Genomic DNA, 12,119 nt, shown 5'->3' on the forward strand with positions numbered 1-12,119 from the left:
TTTTATAGGCATGTACAAAAATCTAACTTCACTATGCAGTAAATAAATAAAAGCTTCTTTTTAGTTATTTGTAGGCAGTGGAAATAATGATCTTTAAAAAAAATTATATCATTGATTGTAAACTTGGAGGAAAGGATTGTAGCATCTCTTGTACCTGAGTGGTGTTGGAAATCACTGGATCACCAGAGAACTGCATGTACCCAGTTTTAAATACTACTTTTATCCTGTGCCCTGGCTACATTTTAATAATCCTTAAAGAGTCTTAATCTGTGCATATTATACTGTGTGCTTTATTCAGTTTGATTGCTTGTTTAGGGGACTTTATCCTTGAATAAAGCTAATGGAATATCAAAGACCCAGGTGAAAAATTCCACTAACTGGAAAAGCTTTCTTGTGCATGAATCTATTCCAGTGCTATTGTTTGTACTGTTTATGCTTCCTTTTACAACAAATCTTAGAATTCTATATATCCAGATTGATTACAGTGTGAACCAACATGAACATTTGGTAGTCATGAATATTTTGATGCCAGTGACTTGGAATTTAACCCCATTTTCCTGCAAAGGAAATAGGATCATAGAGGGAGGCATCCTGCTGTGATGTTAGATGTCTTTAAACTCCCTTGGTTGCCAGAGAGTAGTGGTTCAAAAGTGAAAATCTTGTGTTGGTGTGAAGAAACCAGCTGATAGAATATCACATGTAGATTCTAGTTTAAACTAACCAAGTTTGTGTATGTAATTTATATTATTTTATACAAACACTGATTCGTGAAGCTTTTATGAGAATTGCTATTGATCTGGGGAAATCATGTATTTCAGATGATCATTTTTAGCTTCTGAAAACATCTGTCAGAAGATTGGGATGATTGGTTTAGACTCTGCAATCATAAATGGAGCCTGGGCAGAAAATTCTTTTGTTGTTTTCACTAGCATTAATACCTATTGGCTGGCTCTAGATGGAAAAAAACATCTGCTCCTTGCATGGGAATTGACCGGTTCATAGTGTGTGTGTGTGTGTGTGTGTGTGTGTGTGTGTGTGTGTGTGTGTGTGTGTGTGTGTGAGAGAGAGAGAGAGAGAGAGAGAGAGAGTGTGTGTGTGTTAGAACATAAGGTATTTTTTCAGACTTAAAACTTCACAGTGCATTTTTCCTGCTTTGTTACTATGCTACAAATGACAGGCTTTTCACCATCTGCATTCAGAATCCTTCTTCAGGATCCTTTCAAGCAACATGTTTTACAACTAAAAATGAGCTGTGGCAAGTCTTTTTTTTTTTTTTTTTGGCCAGTCCTGGGGCTTGGACTCAGGGCCTGAGCACTGTCCCTGGCTTCTTCCCGCTCAAGGCTAGCACTCTGCCACTTGAGCCACAGCGCCACTTCTGGCCATTTTCTGTATATGTGGTGCTGGGGAATTGAACCCAGGGCCTCATGTATACGAGGCAAGCACTCTTGCCACTAGGCCATATCCCCAGCCCCTGTGGCGAGTCTTTTCAGGCAATTCATTTCATCCTATCCTGGCTCTGGCTCCATTTTCTCATTAACTTATGATGAGACACTGCTGGATTTAGGGTTGACAAACTTGTATTTGTTGTTAGTAATGTCAAAATGGTCCAAATGACCACTTTGGACCAGAATTAGGATAGTATATTGGTTCTAGAGAATGAAAAATCACATTGTAGAAGAGAACTGTGACAACCAGTCTACTAAGGCCTCTGAAAGTGTTTCCTGAATTTAAATTCCAATCTCAGATTTATTCAGAAGACTGTACTATCCCAAGCCCAACCCCTAGTGAATACAAGTATGATCACACTAATATTCGTTTAGCATATTTAAGTGTATTTCCCTCTAGAAAACAACTCTAATCAGACTTATTGAATTATAACTATCATATCTATGTATTTGGGTGAATGCATATATGTCTTTAATGACAAAACATAAGCCTTCATCTTGGGTGGCCTTGCTGTAGTGTTTGGTTGAGGGGCTATTACTTAGAGTGCTCTTGAGCTAGTTGACATTCCTAGGTCTACCCTTCACCTACACTGATTTGAGGCAGTAGCCTGCAAGCTGAGATGCAGGACCTCTGAATGATCAAGTGTCAGTGATGATCAGGTATCAGTGAGGAAGTCCACTCTATGCCTAAAGACCCAGCCTTGGAGCCTCCTAAGTTGTATTTTGCTATACAGGTTTTCCTTCTTCCTAAGATAATTATAAAAAAAAAACTATTATATAAAGGTAGAAGATGATAGGGCTTTGGGTTTTCCCTTCTTAATGTACAAGTAAAGGAATAGAATGTATAACCTATTTGATGGAGACATGCAATTAAAAGTGACAGTCTTTGCAATGAAGAGGTTTGGAATAACTGTTGACCATGCCACTTAATAGGTTGATATTTTGTGGAAAATTATTCTTTCATTCCTAGAAATATTTGCAATTTTGACTTAGATTTTTATTTTTTAGTGATTTAAAATTTGAATATTCTGAAAAATTAAAAGGAGTTTTAGAGGTTATTGGTTTAAAATGGTTATATTCTTTAGAAACCAAATTACTGAATAGTTTATCTGAGTCAGTTTGTCTAGAAAATAAGCATATGTGAATCACCAATACATTGTTACTGTTTACTTTTTTGTAAAGAAATGCTGATGTTCCCCAAGAAAATTGCAGGGAACTTTTTTTTTTTTATTGTCTTTAAGAAATTGTACAAAGTAGTTGCCATTTAACAAAGCAGCTTATGATATATCTTGATCGAGAGGGAATGATTTTATCTTAAGAGTTTTGAACAGTTGAATGATTATTAATGATTTGTTTTCTTCCCTTGAACGTTATCTAGTGATATATCTGGCCAACAGATGAACCTTCTCCTGATGAAATCGTTGGATGCACTGGAAAGCTGCTGCTTTGATACTACTCTTGAATATAAGTATGTTGTCTCCATTTCCTCTCAAACAAATCCTTAGACACTGGCTACTCCTCTCTCCTCTGCCAGCAGTCTTGTACATTATGGCAGAATAGGAACCAGTCTAATCTTGAATATCTGTGCAGGTTTTTATTACATTTCTACTAAAATAGTTTGCTTAAATATGGAACAACAAATATAATTTCCTAACTTAGACTTCATTACCTTAGTTTTTCTTGTACTAACATAACAATGAGGTATATGGACCTTGAATGTCTGGCTTAACCTTTTCTTCAGGATCTGGTGAAATAATTTGAATTTGATTGGGTTAAGGTACTCTGAGTGATGATTTACATTTCCCCATAAATCCACTAACTGAGAAACTAAAATTTGTTATACCGATGATTCTTATCCTATTTCATATCAATGGGTCCTCTGCACTCCAGACTTGATGCTTTTTAAATATTTTGTGTTTTAACCTAAATATTTTAAATTTATTGTGAAAGAAAACAAATCAGAAAAGAATAGTTTATAACTATATTAAACATACTCATTTAGGAGTACTTAATGTTTCAGTTAAGTCTATGAAACTTTAGAAACTTATGATTTAAAGCTATATGTTAGGTACTGGTGGCTCGTGCCTGTAATCCTAGCTACTTAGGAGTCTGAGATCTCAGAATTGTGGTTCAAAGCTATCCTGGGCAGGAAAATCCATGAGACTCTTATCTCCAATTAACTACCAGGAAATTAGAAGTGGTTCTTTGGCTCAAACTGGTAGAGCAAAAGTAGACTTGAGTGAAAAAGCTCAGAGACAGTGCCCAAGCCCTGAGTTCAAGCCCCATGACAAACAAAAAATAATAATAATAATAGAACTATATCTATACTATCTAGCCTGTGTGGTTCAGAACTGCATGTATAACAGATTTCATCAGAGTAACAAAGTTCACACATCTACTTAGTGGGTGTTACTCATGAGATCTTGAACTTTTGCAGGCTAAGACTGGGTACAAACCATGGCCACTAGCCCTGTTCAAATACTTTAAGATTCAAATGATGGGGGCTGGGAATATGGCCTAGTGGCAGGAGTGCTTGCCCTCATATACATGAAGCCCTAGGTTCAATTCCTCAGCACCACAAAAATAGAAAAATGGCCAGAAGTGGCACTGTGGCTCAAGTGGCAGAGTGCTAGCCTTGAGCAAAAACAAGCCAGGGACAGTGCTCAGGCCCTGAGTCCAAGGCCCAGGACTGGCAAAAAAAAAAAAAAAAAAAAAAAAAAAAAGAATCAAATGATGGGAGTATGGTGGCGTAGTTGAAATCTCTTGAATGTAGAAAATGACTTATGGGATGTCTGGCTATTATTTGAGTTGGATGAAGGGTTGAGATTCTGAGTCTAATACATGTATTATAGTGCTGTTTAAAAGCAAAGAATGGATGAGCTTTCTTTCTCTTTCTCCCTTCTCTCCTTTCTTCCCTCCCTCCTCCTCTTCTCCCTCTCTCTTTTTTCTATCATTTCCTCATTTCTCTCCCCTCCCTCCCCCTCTCCCTCTTTCCTCTTCTCCTCTCCTACTGCTTTCTTCTCCCAGCCCCCAATATGTTCATCAGAACTGTAGCTCAGGATATTGAAAGTTGATGCAAATTGCAAGTTCAGTGCTTCTAACTTCCAGCCAGTTACAAGGGTCAGGAATAACTTTCATATGTGGTCTCTATTAGTTTTCCAAATTGTTTTAGTATAAGGATTACAGGGATAGCTGAATTATCTATCCACTGCGTCGGTATTTATGTACGTAATAACTTCACATTTCTAAGTGTATCTAACTTGCAGTTTTATTTTTGTTAGTAATAAGATGGCTATTTCTTCATGCTTTTTTGCCTTCTTTCTTGACTCTTACCTTCTTACTGTCTGGGATTGGGTTGAACCTGGACAGGAGCTGGTCCTGCAGAAGACAAGAGAATAGATAGGGTAATCAGAAACATCTACATCCATTTACAGAAAACTTGCTTCTCTACCAGTTAAAAGCACAAGGCCTTCAGTAAACCTTTCTTTTGCCTTACTGTGTTATTCTTACAAGAAATTTGTAGTATTTGATCATTCCTGATTCTTTTTTAGTATACAGTGGGGGGAATCCTCCCCTTTGCCTTTCCTTTGTATGAGGGCTTGAACTTGGGACCTCATGACTGCTTAGTACTTTAGCACATGAACCACACCACCTTCAACCTTTTTTGCTTTGGGTTGTTTCAGATAGGTCTTTTTTCTTCTTCATGGGGCTTGCCTTAGACATCAATCTTCCTACCCATGCCTCCTGTGAAGCTGGGATTATACACATAAACTGTCATGCCCAGGTTGTTTGTTAATATGGGTAGGACTCTTTGCCTGGGCAACACTTATAGCTGAGATTGCAGGGGCACTAGGCTGCAGAACACATGTGAATGGAAAGAAAGCAATTTAACACTTGATGGTGTGGTGTTTATTTTTTTCTGATATGAAAGTATTGCCTTCCATTTTAAAACAAACAACAGTGAACCTGCTGTTGTAATTAGATCCAAGCTTGAAAGCTTGGCACGTAGCATAAAGTATTCCTCTATCTAATGAAAATGCAGGAGTCTAGAACAGTCCTACTACCTCCAGTGAAAAAGTGGAAGGGTTAGTATGAGATGGCTATTGGAACTGGAAGCATGCTACCTCAAGTGATAGAACTTACCCAGAGTAAATTCACCTTGCTTCTCTGATTTAATGGGCCTGTCCCTGCTGAGATGGCAGGCCAGTGTGTGGTCCTTATCACTAACATTTTGCTGCCATCTAGTGGTTGCTTGTTTGCCATTTCAGTCCTCACAGCTGTCCACTGGCTGTATCCATCAAGGACTTGAGGGTTGGCTAATTACTATTGAGCTTTTACAAGTACAATAACATTTGTATATCACTTTGTAAAGAGCAAAGTGCTATGCAAGTTTTGGAAGCCATTAGAACTAATTATTAGATGACCTTGTACCTAATCTGCAATGTTGCCATCAATAACAGGGATTTTAACATTCATTTCTTGTTAGAGAAATGTACCCTTATATCTCCGTTGATATATAACACCATATGTATCGGATTTGCTTTACTTTTCAGAATTTCTTTTTTGCCGGTGATATTTTAATATATTCTAAGAGATGACATAATAGGATAAAATTTTAAAACATAGATGCTCTTTAATCATTTTTAGCTTTCTTGTAGATAATTTATACTAACAATTCCAGAATCTGTTTTATACCCAAGATTATAATTTTTTCATATGTTGGATATATCAACACTTAAGTATTTGTTTTCAATGGACAAAAAAGTGTGAACACTACATTGCCCAACATTTTATTCATTGACAGCTGGCAGATACATGATAAAGAATATAAGATGAAGTATATGTTTGGAGCTAATCACCTGGGTATTCTTCAAGACTTAGAACAAAAATAAACACATTAAATGTAGGACATTTGGAAATTACAAGGAATAGAGCTTTAGGAATACTTTCAAACTATATGCTGGGAAGTTAAGAAAATGTAGAACTACTAGATGATTAATAAGTTATCTGTATATGAAGCAAAAAAGCTAAATTCAAAGATATGAGCTGAGGACATCTGAAGATCACTGTGTCATTTATTTTTCCATATGCATATCCATATGTAGATTACACAAGTAGATGATGACAGTTACAAATAGAGTTGTAACCTTGCCTAAGAATGACAACTGCTATGAAAAGTTTTATGTAACTGGGCTAGCAACTCATGTTCCTTTGCTTTTAGGTTTTTGTACCTACATACCTTGAGATGCTAAGGGGGGAACCTCCATTCAGTGCAGGGGACAAAGATTTTTGTGAGTCCAGGATACATCAAAAAATGGGATCTAGACATTTGCCTGTTTATTGAGAAAGATGAACCCCAATTTTTACTTTAGTGACCTGTGAGAGAAATCCTTTTTCCACACAAATACCACATCCATCTTTTTTATCCTGGCAAAAATAGAAGTTGAATTTTCATGATTAAACCTTAGGTGTACATTCAGTGAACTTTTGCCTTAGTCTAAACATAAGCATCAGGTCTTATGTTGGGAATGGAGTGGGATGAGAGGAGTTCTGTAGCTCTTCTGTCTTCTCTCTTAAAACCCTTAATATGGTCACTTCTTCATCACTCACTAATTATCAATCAGACGCCTAAGGAACAGATAGAAATCAAACAAACTCCCCCTCCCCAAATAATGTCCATCAGAATTTTCCAGGTACCATAGGTTCACCCCCTGTAATCCTAGCTAAAGAAAGACTGAGAACTGGAAGATCAAGGTTTAAAACCACCCAAGCAGAAAAATCGGTGAGACTCTTGAGTTCAAGGCACAGTACCACCACAGGAAAACCAACAAAGCAATTACAATTAAGATTGTAAATAATACAAGGTGGTTCTGTGGAGCAATATTAAAGAGATTCCTACTAGGCTATGGAAGGTATCCCTTTTGTAACATTTGAAATCTTAAGCATAAGGAAAGGTAACAATCAAATTTGTCAAAAATATTAATCAAATTGTATATAATTATATCCTTGATCTAATTCTGGTCACTTTTATATGCATCAATATAGAAGATAGATAAGAAACTTTCCTGTGGATTCTAAATTAAACAAAGGCTTTAAATCCATATTAGTGAAGAGATGCCTTTTCTCTAGAAATGTGATTTATCAGAAAGTCCGCTGTGCTTGGATGTTAGATGTTGCTTTAACTGGTTGGAAATGCATTATGCTAGTTTAGCTTGTTAGGTTCATGTAAGCTATAGCAACAGTTCTGCCTGACTAATGATGGATGATTGCTGCGGCAGCTACTTTACAAAGGATATCCTAATGCCAGACTGTTTTGCAGTAGAAACTGGGAAAACCTACTTAGACATCCTATCATGATATCAACAACATAAAGAGAGCCCTTGGGTGTGGCAGAGGGAGCCGAAGGCAGGGACCCTAAGACTCTAAGTACTAGTTATATCCTGCTGGAAGCTTCCTGTGTGAACTTGAACAAACCCTGAAGCCTATCTATTTTGTTGCGGCTCTACTGTCAGATATGCATACACAGAGGTATAGGGGAAGTAATTAATATGTTCATAAAATGAAAGACATTCTCTATGTCAGCCAAGGGTATAGACACTATTTAAGAAAAGTATGGTATGCCATGTGGACATTGAAATATGTTAGTGGAGAAATACCCTGGAATGTACTTCTGAGTGACTAACATCATGGCAAAAGGTAAGCCAAATCAGGGCCAGGACAATTTCTGGAGGGAAAACTCCAGCAAAAATTATAACAAACATTTTAAAAAGTAAAAAATGATCACAAGCTGCATTATCTTATCATACCAGCTTGAAGTTTTCTAAGAGAACAATTCTTTTCTTTAAATACTGTGTATTCTTTCAGGAGAATTGGGACACAAAGACCCAGATTCCAATTGAATTGTCACATAGGGTAACTTTTGACAAGCCTGTCATTTGTCCATTTTCTCTTCTGACCCAGTGGTACTCTGAGAGATCAGAGGGGAGAGAAGGATTAATGTCATTGTGCACAGATGAATACACAGTTTCTTTAAAAGAGAAATTCCACTTGTTGAAGTTGACTAGGAAACATGAAGCACTTAGCCATGCCTCATAACCATGCCTTGCATTGATCTCCTCAGCTCATAAAGAAATTTAGCCTTTTTTCTCTTTATGCAGTTTACTCAGAATGTACTCAACATAGGTGGCTGCAAAGAGGGCTATAGCCTTTCTGTCAGGGTAGAAATAATGCTGTTTTATATCTTCCCTGTCATTGTAGAGTGTAAGTCAAGCTGTCCCATGGTTTGGGTTTTGTCAGGTAGATACACAGTTCTAGTACAGGCCTTGGATCCCTATTTTTGTTGTTGTTATTGTGCCAGTACTGAGGCTTGATTCTGTACCTGGGCATTGTTCCTTGGTTTTTCACTCAAGGTTAGAACTCCAACACTTGAGCCACAATGCCATTTCTGGCTTTTTGCTGGTAAATTGGAGATGATAAAGAGTCTCTCAGACTAGCTGGCTGAACTGCCATTGTCAGATCTCAGCCTCCTGAGTAGCTATAATTATGGGCATGAGCCACCCAGTACTTGCAAGGCCTTGGATACATGCTTTGATAGAAAATTGATTCTGTTGAGGAGAGACTAGCTCAGATTATACCTCTCATGAATCATGGGCACAGTTCCATGTTTGGCGCATGTCCTGCCATCTCTCCTCAGTTGAATTTTCAGAGCAGTATACATTCTTGTGGTAAGTACAGAACAATAATGTCAATTTCTTGCCATTCTAACACCTCATCTTTTGGGCATCCAAGCACTGGCTGTATATTGGGAGTTGGACTTGTGCTGTCCCTCATGAGCCACAGCAGCCAAATGGAGTCACGTGTTCATGTGGCAGCATCGCTTCGGAAGTTGTCCACTTACCTTGATGACAGCGGGAGCCAGAGTAGGACGTTTCAGGAGGTAGGGGAGAAAGGTTCCATTTTTCTTCTCTTGCCAGCTTCTGTTTTCTTGCTTCTCTTTATTTTCTAACTTTTTTATTTTTGATAACTTGGTAAATTAAATTCTTTCTCAATTTCAAGTACAATAAGGAAAAAAACTGAGTGGCAAGCCACCTATATTAGATCATGAGGTTTTCAAATTGTGTGGCTATATAAATCAACTTCGACTTAAATGTGGAATAGTAGATAAGAGCCTTCAGTGGATACAGAAACCTAAGTCAGCATCACTTGAAGCCACTTGCTAAGAGGAGCTGCAATTTCTGGAAGAAGGTTAAAAGGGGATTTTTAGAACTATACTCAAGCAAAATGTAAGTTGAAAAAATAGCTAGGAATAAGCTTAAGAAACTGCAGGTTGAAAAGCATTTTTTTTTCTTTAAAGCCTACTAGCATGAAAACTTACTAAGAATATTTCTTTTACTGTACTTACTGCAAATTGGAATTTGGATTTGGATTTCATGGATAGTCCATGTGTGCTAACCATGCCTAGATGGTTCCAGGCATGTGTTGTGCCTGTCTCTGTTATGTGCAGGTGAAGCTGCACGCCTATGCTCTGCTTTGGGAGGAGCAGGGATGACCTCCTGGCCTGGCCAGACTCTCCCTCTCATTAGAGCAGCTTCTGTTTCATTCCCGCCTGCCCATGAGCTATTGATGGGCACATAATGGCTGCTGTGTTTCCCTGCTTAGCTCCTGCACTTCCAGCAATAGGTCCTGTTGAATCAGTGAATTTCTTTGGGGCACAGAGGGTTGATGTTTTGTTCTAAGACATGCACCAAATTTCCATTTTTAAGGTAGCATAGAGCATAATTCCAAAGTACATATTTCTATAAGACAAAGGAGAAAATCTTGTGGCCAAGGAACATTTGATTAATAAATGAAAATAAAGTTTTTACAACTGATGCATGTCTGCTTTGATGGTTTGATTAATAAGGTCTTGAGCAAACAGGTTTGTTGTTTTTCTCCTCTGATGTTTTATTATCTAATTTCTATCTTGGAAACGGCTTACATATTCTCATGCATCAAATAGTGTTGAGTTGAATTTTCCTCTTTATCATAACATCCTCAAAAGGAAGGGTTTATTATGAAAATATAAAGTAGCAGGAAAAAATGATTTGCAGAAATTGAGAGTCCGATTAAATGATTTGTTCAACTTACTTAGCTGGTAAATGGTTAATATATGCCTAATATTGTTTCTTCTCTCAACATTCTTATAAATTTATGTATATCTACATATATATACATGTGTATGTACATATGTTATGTGTATGTATAGATATATAATTTATTCATTTATCTATCAAGTCTTATAAGTATTTTTACACTAGTGCAATGAAGTATGTAGTATAATACTTATTTTACACATTTTATCTAACTGCATCCCTAACCAGGCTCCAATATTTATCCTAGGAAATCTTAATGTAGCTATGCTTTACTTCTTTGAACTTCTTCTCCTTTGGACCATAGATAGTGCTTGCCAATGAATAATATCCAACTTCTCATTTAATAATAATAATCTGTTTCTTTCTCCTGTTGATGGGTGCTATGCTATAGCATGATAAGGTGAGTAAATATTTTTATTTAGAGCCAAAAAACTTGAGTTTGAATCATATTATTGTCTAATGGGTATTTAAAATTGAGCCTCAAACTCCCCATCTGAGAATTAGGAGTAGGGATACCTATCCTAAATTGTCATGAAATATGCTAATAGAAGTCAGACAACAAAACAGTACACAGTCTATTGCAAATGTATTTGAATATAATGTTTATTCTAAAGGGAGTAGTTTCACAGATATCTGCATCAACAAAGCCATTTCTCATAATTTGAATCCTAAAATAAGGTTTTCCTACTATATTTTTTCTTGTCTCAGGTCCTTGCCTATACCCTTAGCTGTGTGTGTACATCAGCATTCAGTGCTGGCATTATTGAAGCTGCGGAGGCTGAAGATATTATGAGCAAGCTTCAACTGTTAGTAGAGCACAACCAGCAGGTTGGAATGTTGGCCCTTATTTCTTTTCAGGGGTTTTGTGCTATTGCTAAGTCCTACATTTTGATTTAATGTGGGTTAGAGTGGGATGTGATATTGTGTGTGTGTGTGTCTGTCTGTGTGTCTGTGTGTCTGTCTGTGTGTCTGTGTGTCTGTCTGTCTGTCTAGAACCAAGGTACTTTTAACTATTGTTGCAGACAGCAGTCACACATATCTTTTTCCAATCGGATCTTGTACTTCTGTGGACATTTCTTATCCTTTGAGAGAGAATTGATAGGGTTTTTTTCTCTCTCTCCAACCGTTTTGCTCTAGTTGTTAAGTCTTAAAATATATGGCTAGGGAATATCAGAGTAGTATACAGCTAATACAAAAACTATATATAAAGGTATCAATACATACAGAACTCTAATGAAGTCAAACCTCCGCAAATTTAAGTGAGAAAGTCTCTCTTTATTACCCCCAACTAATAATCCTTATAACAACTCCTCTGAAATACTACCCAGCCTTTAAGAAGGAAATTTTAACAACAGGGTGCTGAATAGAATGAAGCCAAATTGCAAGGGAAGTACTGTATGATTTCACTTCTATGAGATTCTTAGAATAGTCAAAGTCATAGAGACAGAAAGTCAGTGTTGCTAGGGTCTAGGCAGAGGAAGGAGTGAGGAATTTACTTAATGGATGCAGAGTTTCCATGTTTCAAGATGAAAAGGTTCTAAAG

The 12,119-nt window shown here is 37.2% G+C and overlaps 1 protein-coding gene across 1 annotated transcript in view; it reads left to right on the top strand.

Moving 5' to 3' along the window:
* Positions 1-12,119, top strand: part of Focad (focadhesin) — a 267,544-nt gene that overhangs the window by 214,680 nt on the left and 40,745 nt on the right. The window contains exons 28-30 of the mRNA XM_048358113.1: positions 2,824-2,913; positions 9,234-9,381; positions 11,285-11,404. Of these exons, the coding sequence (XP_048214070.1) occupies positions 2,824-2,913; positions 9,234-9,381; positions 11,285-11,404 (358 nt within the window). The remainder of the gene's footprint in view (positions 1-2,823; positions 2,914-9,233; positions 9,382-11,284; positions 11,405-12,119) is intronic.

Source organism: Perognathus longimembris, chromosome 1, assembly GCF_023159225.1.
Source record: "Perognathus longimembris pacificus isolate PPM17 chromosome 1, ASM2315922v1, whole genome shotgun sequence".
NCBI lineage: Eukaryota > Metazoa > Chordata > Mammalia > Rodentia > Heteromyidae > Perognathus > Perognathus longimembris.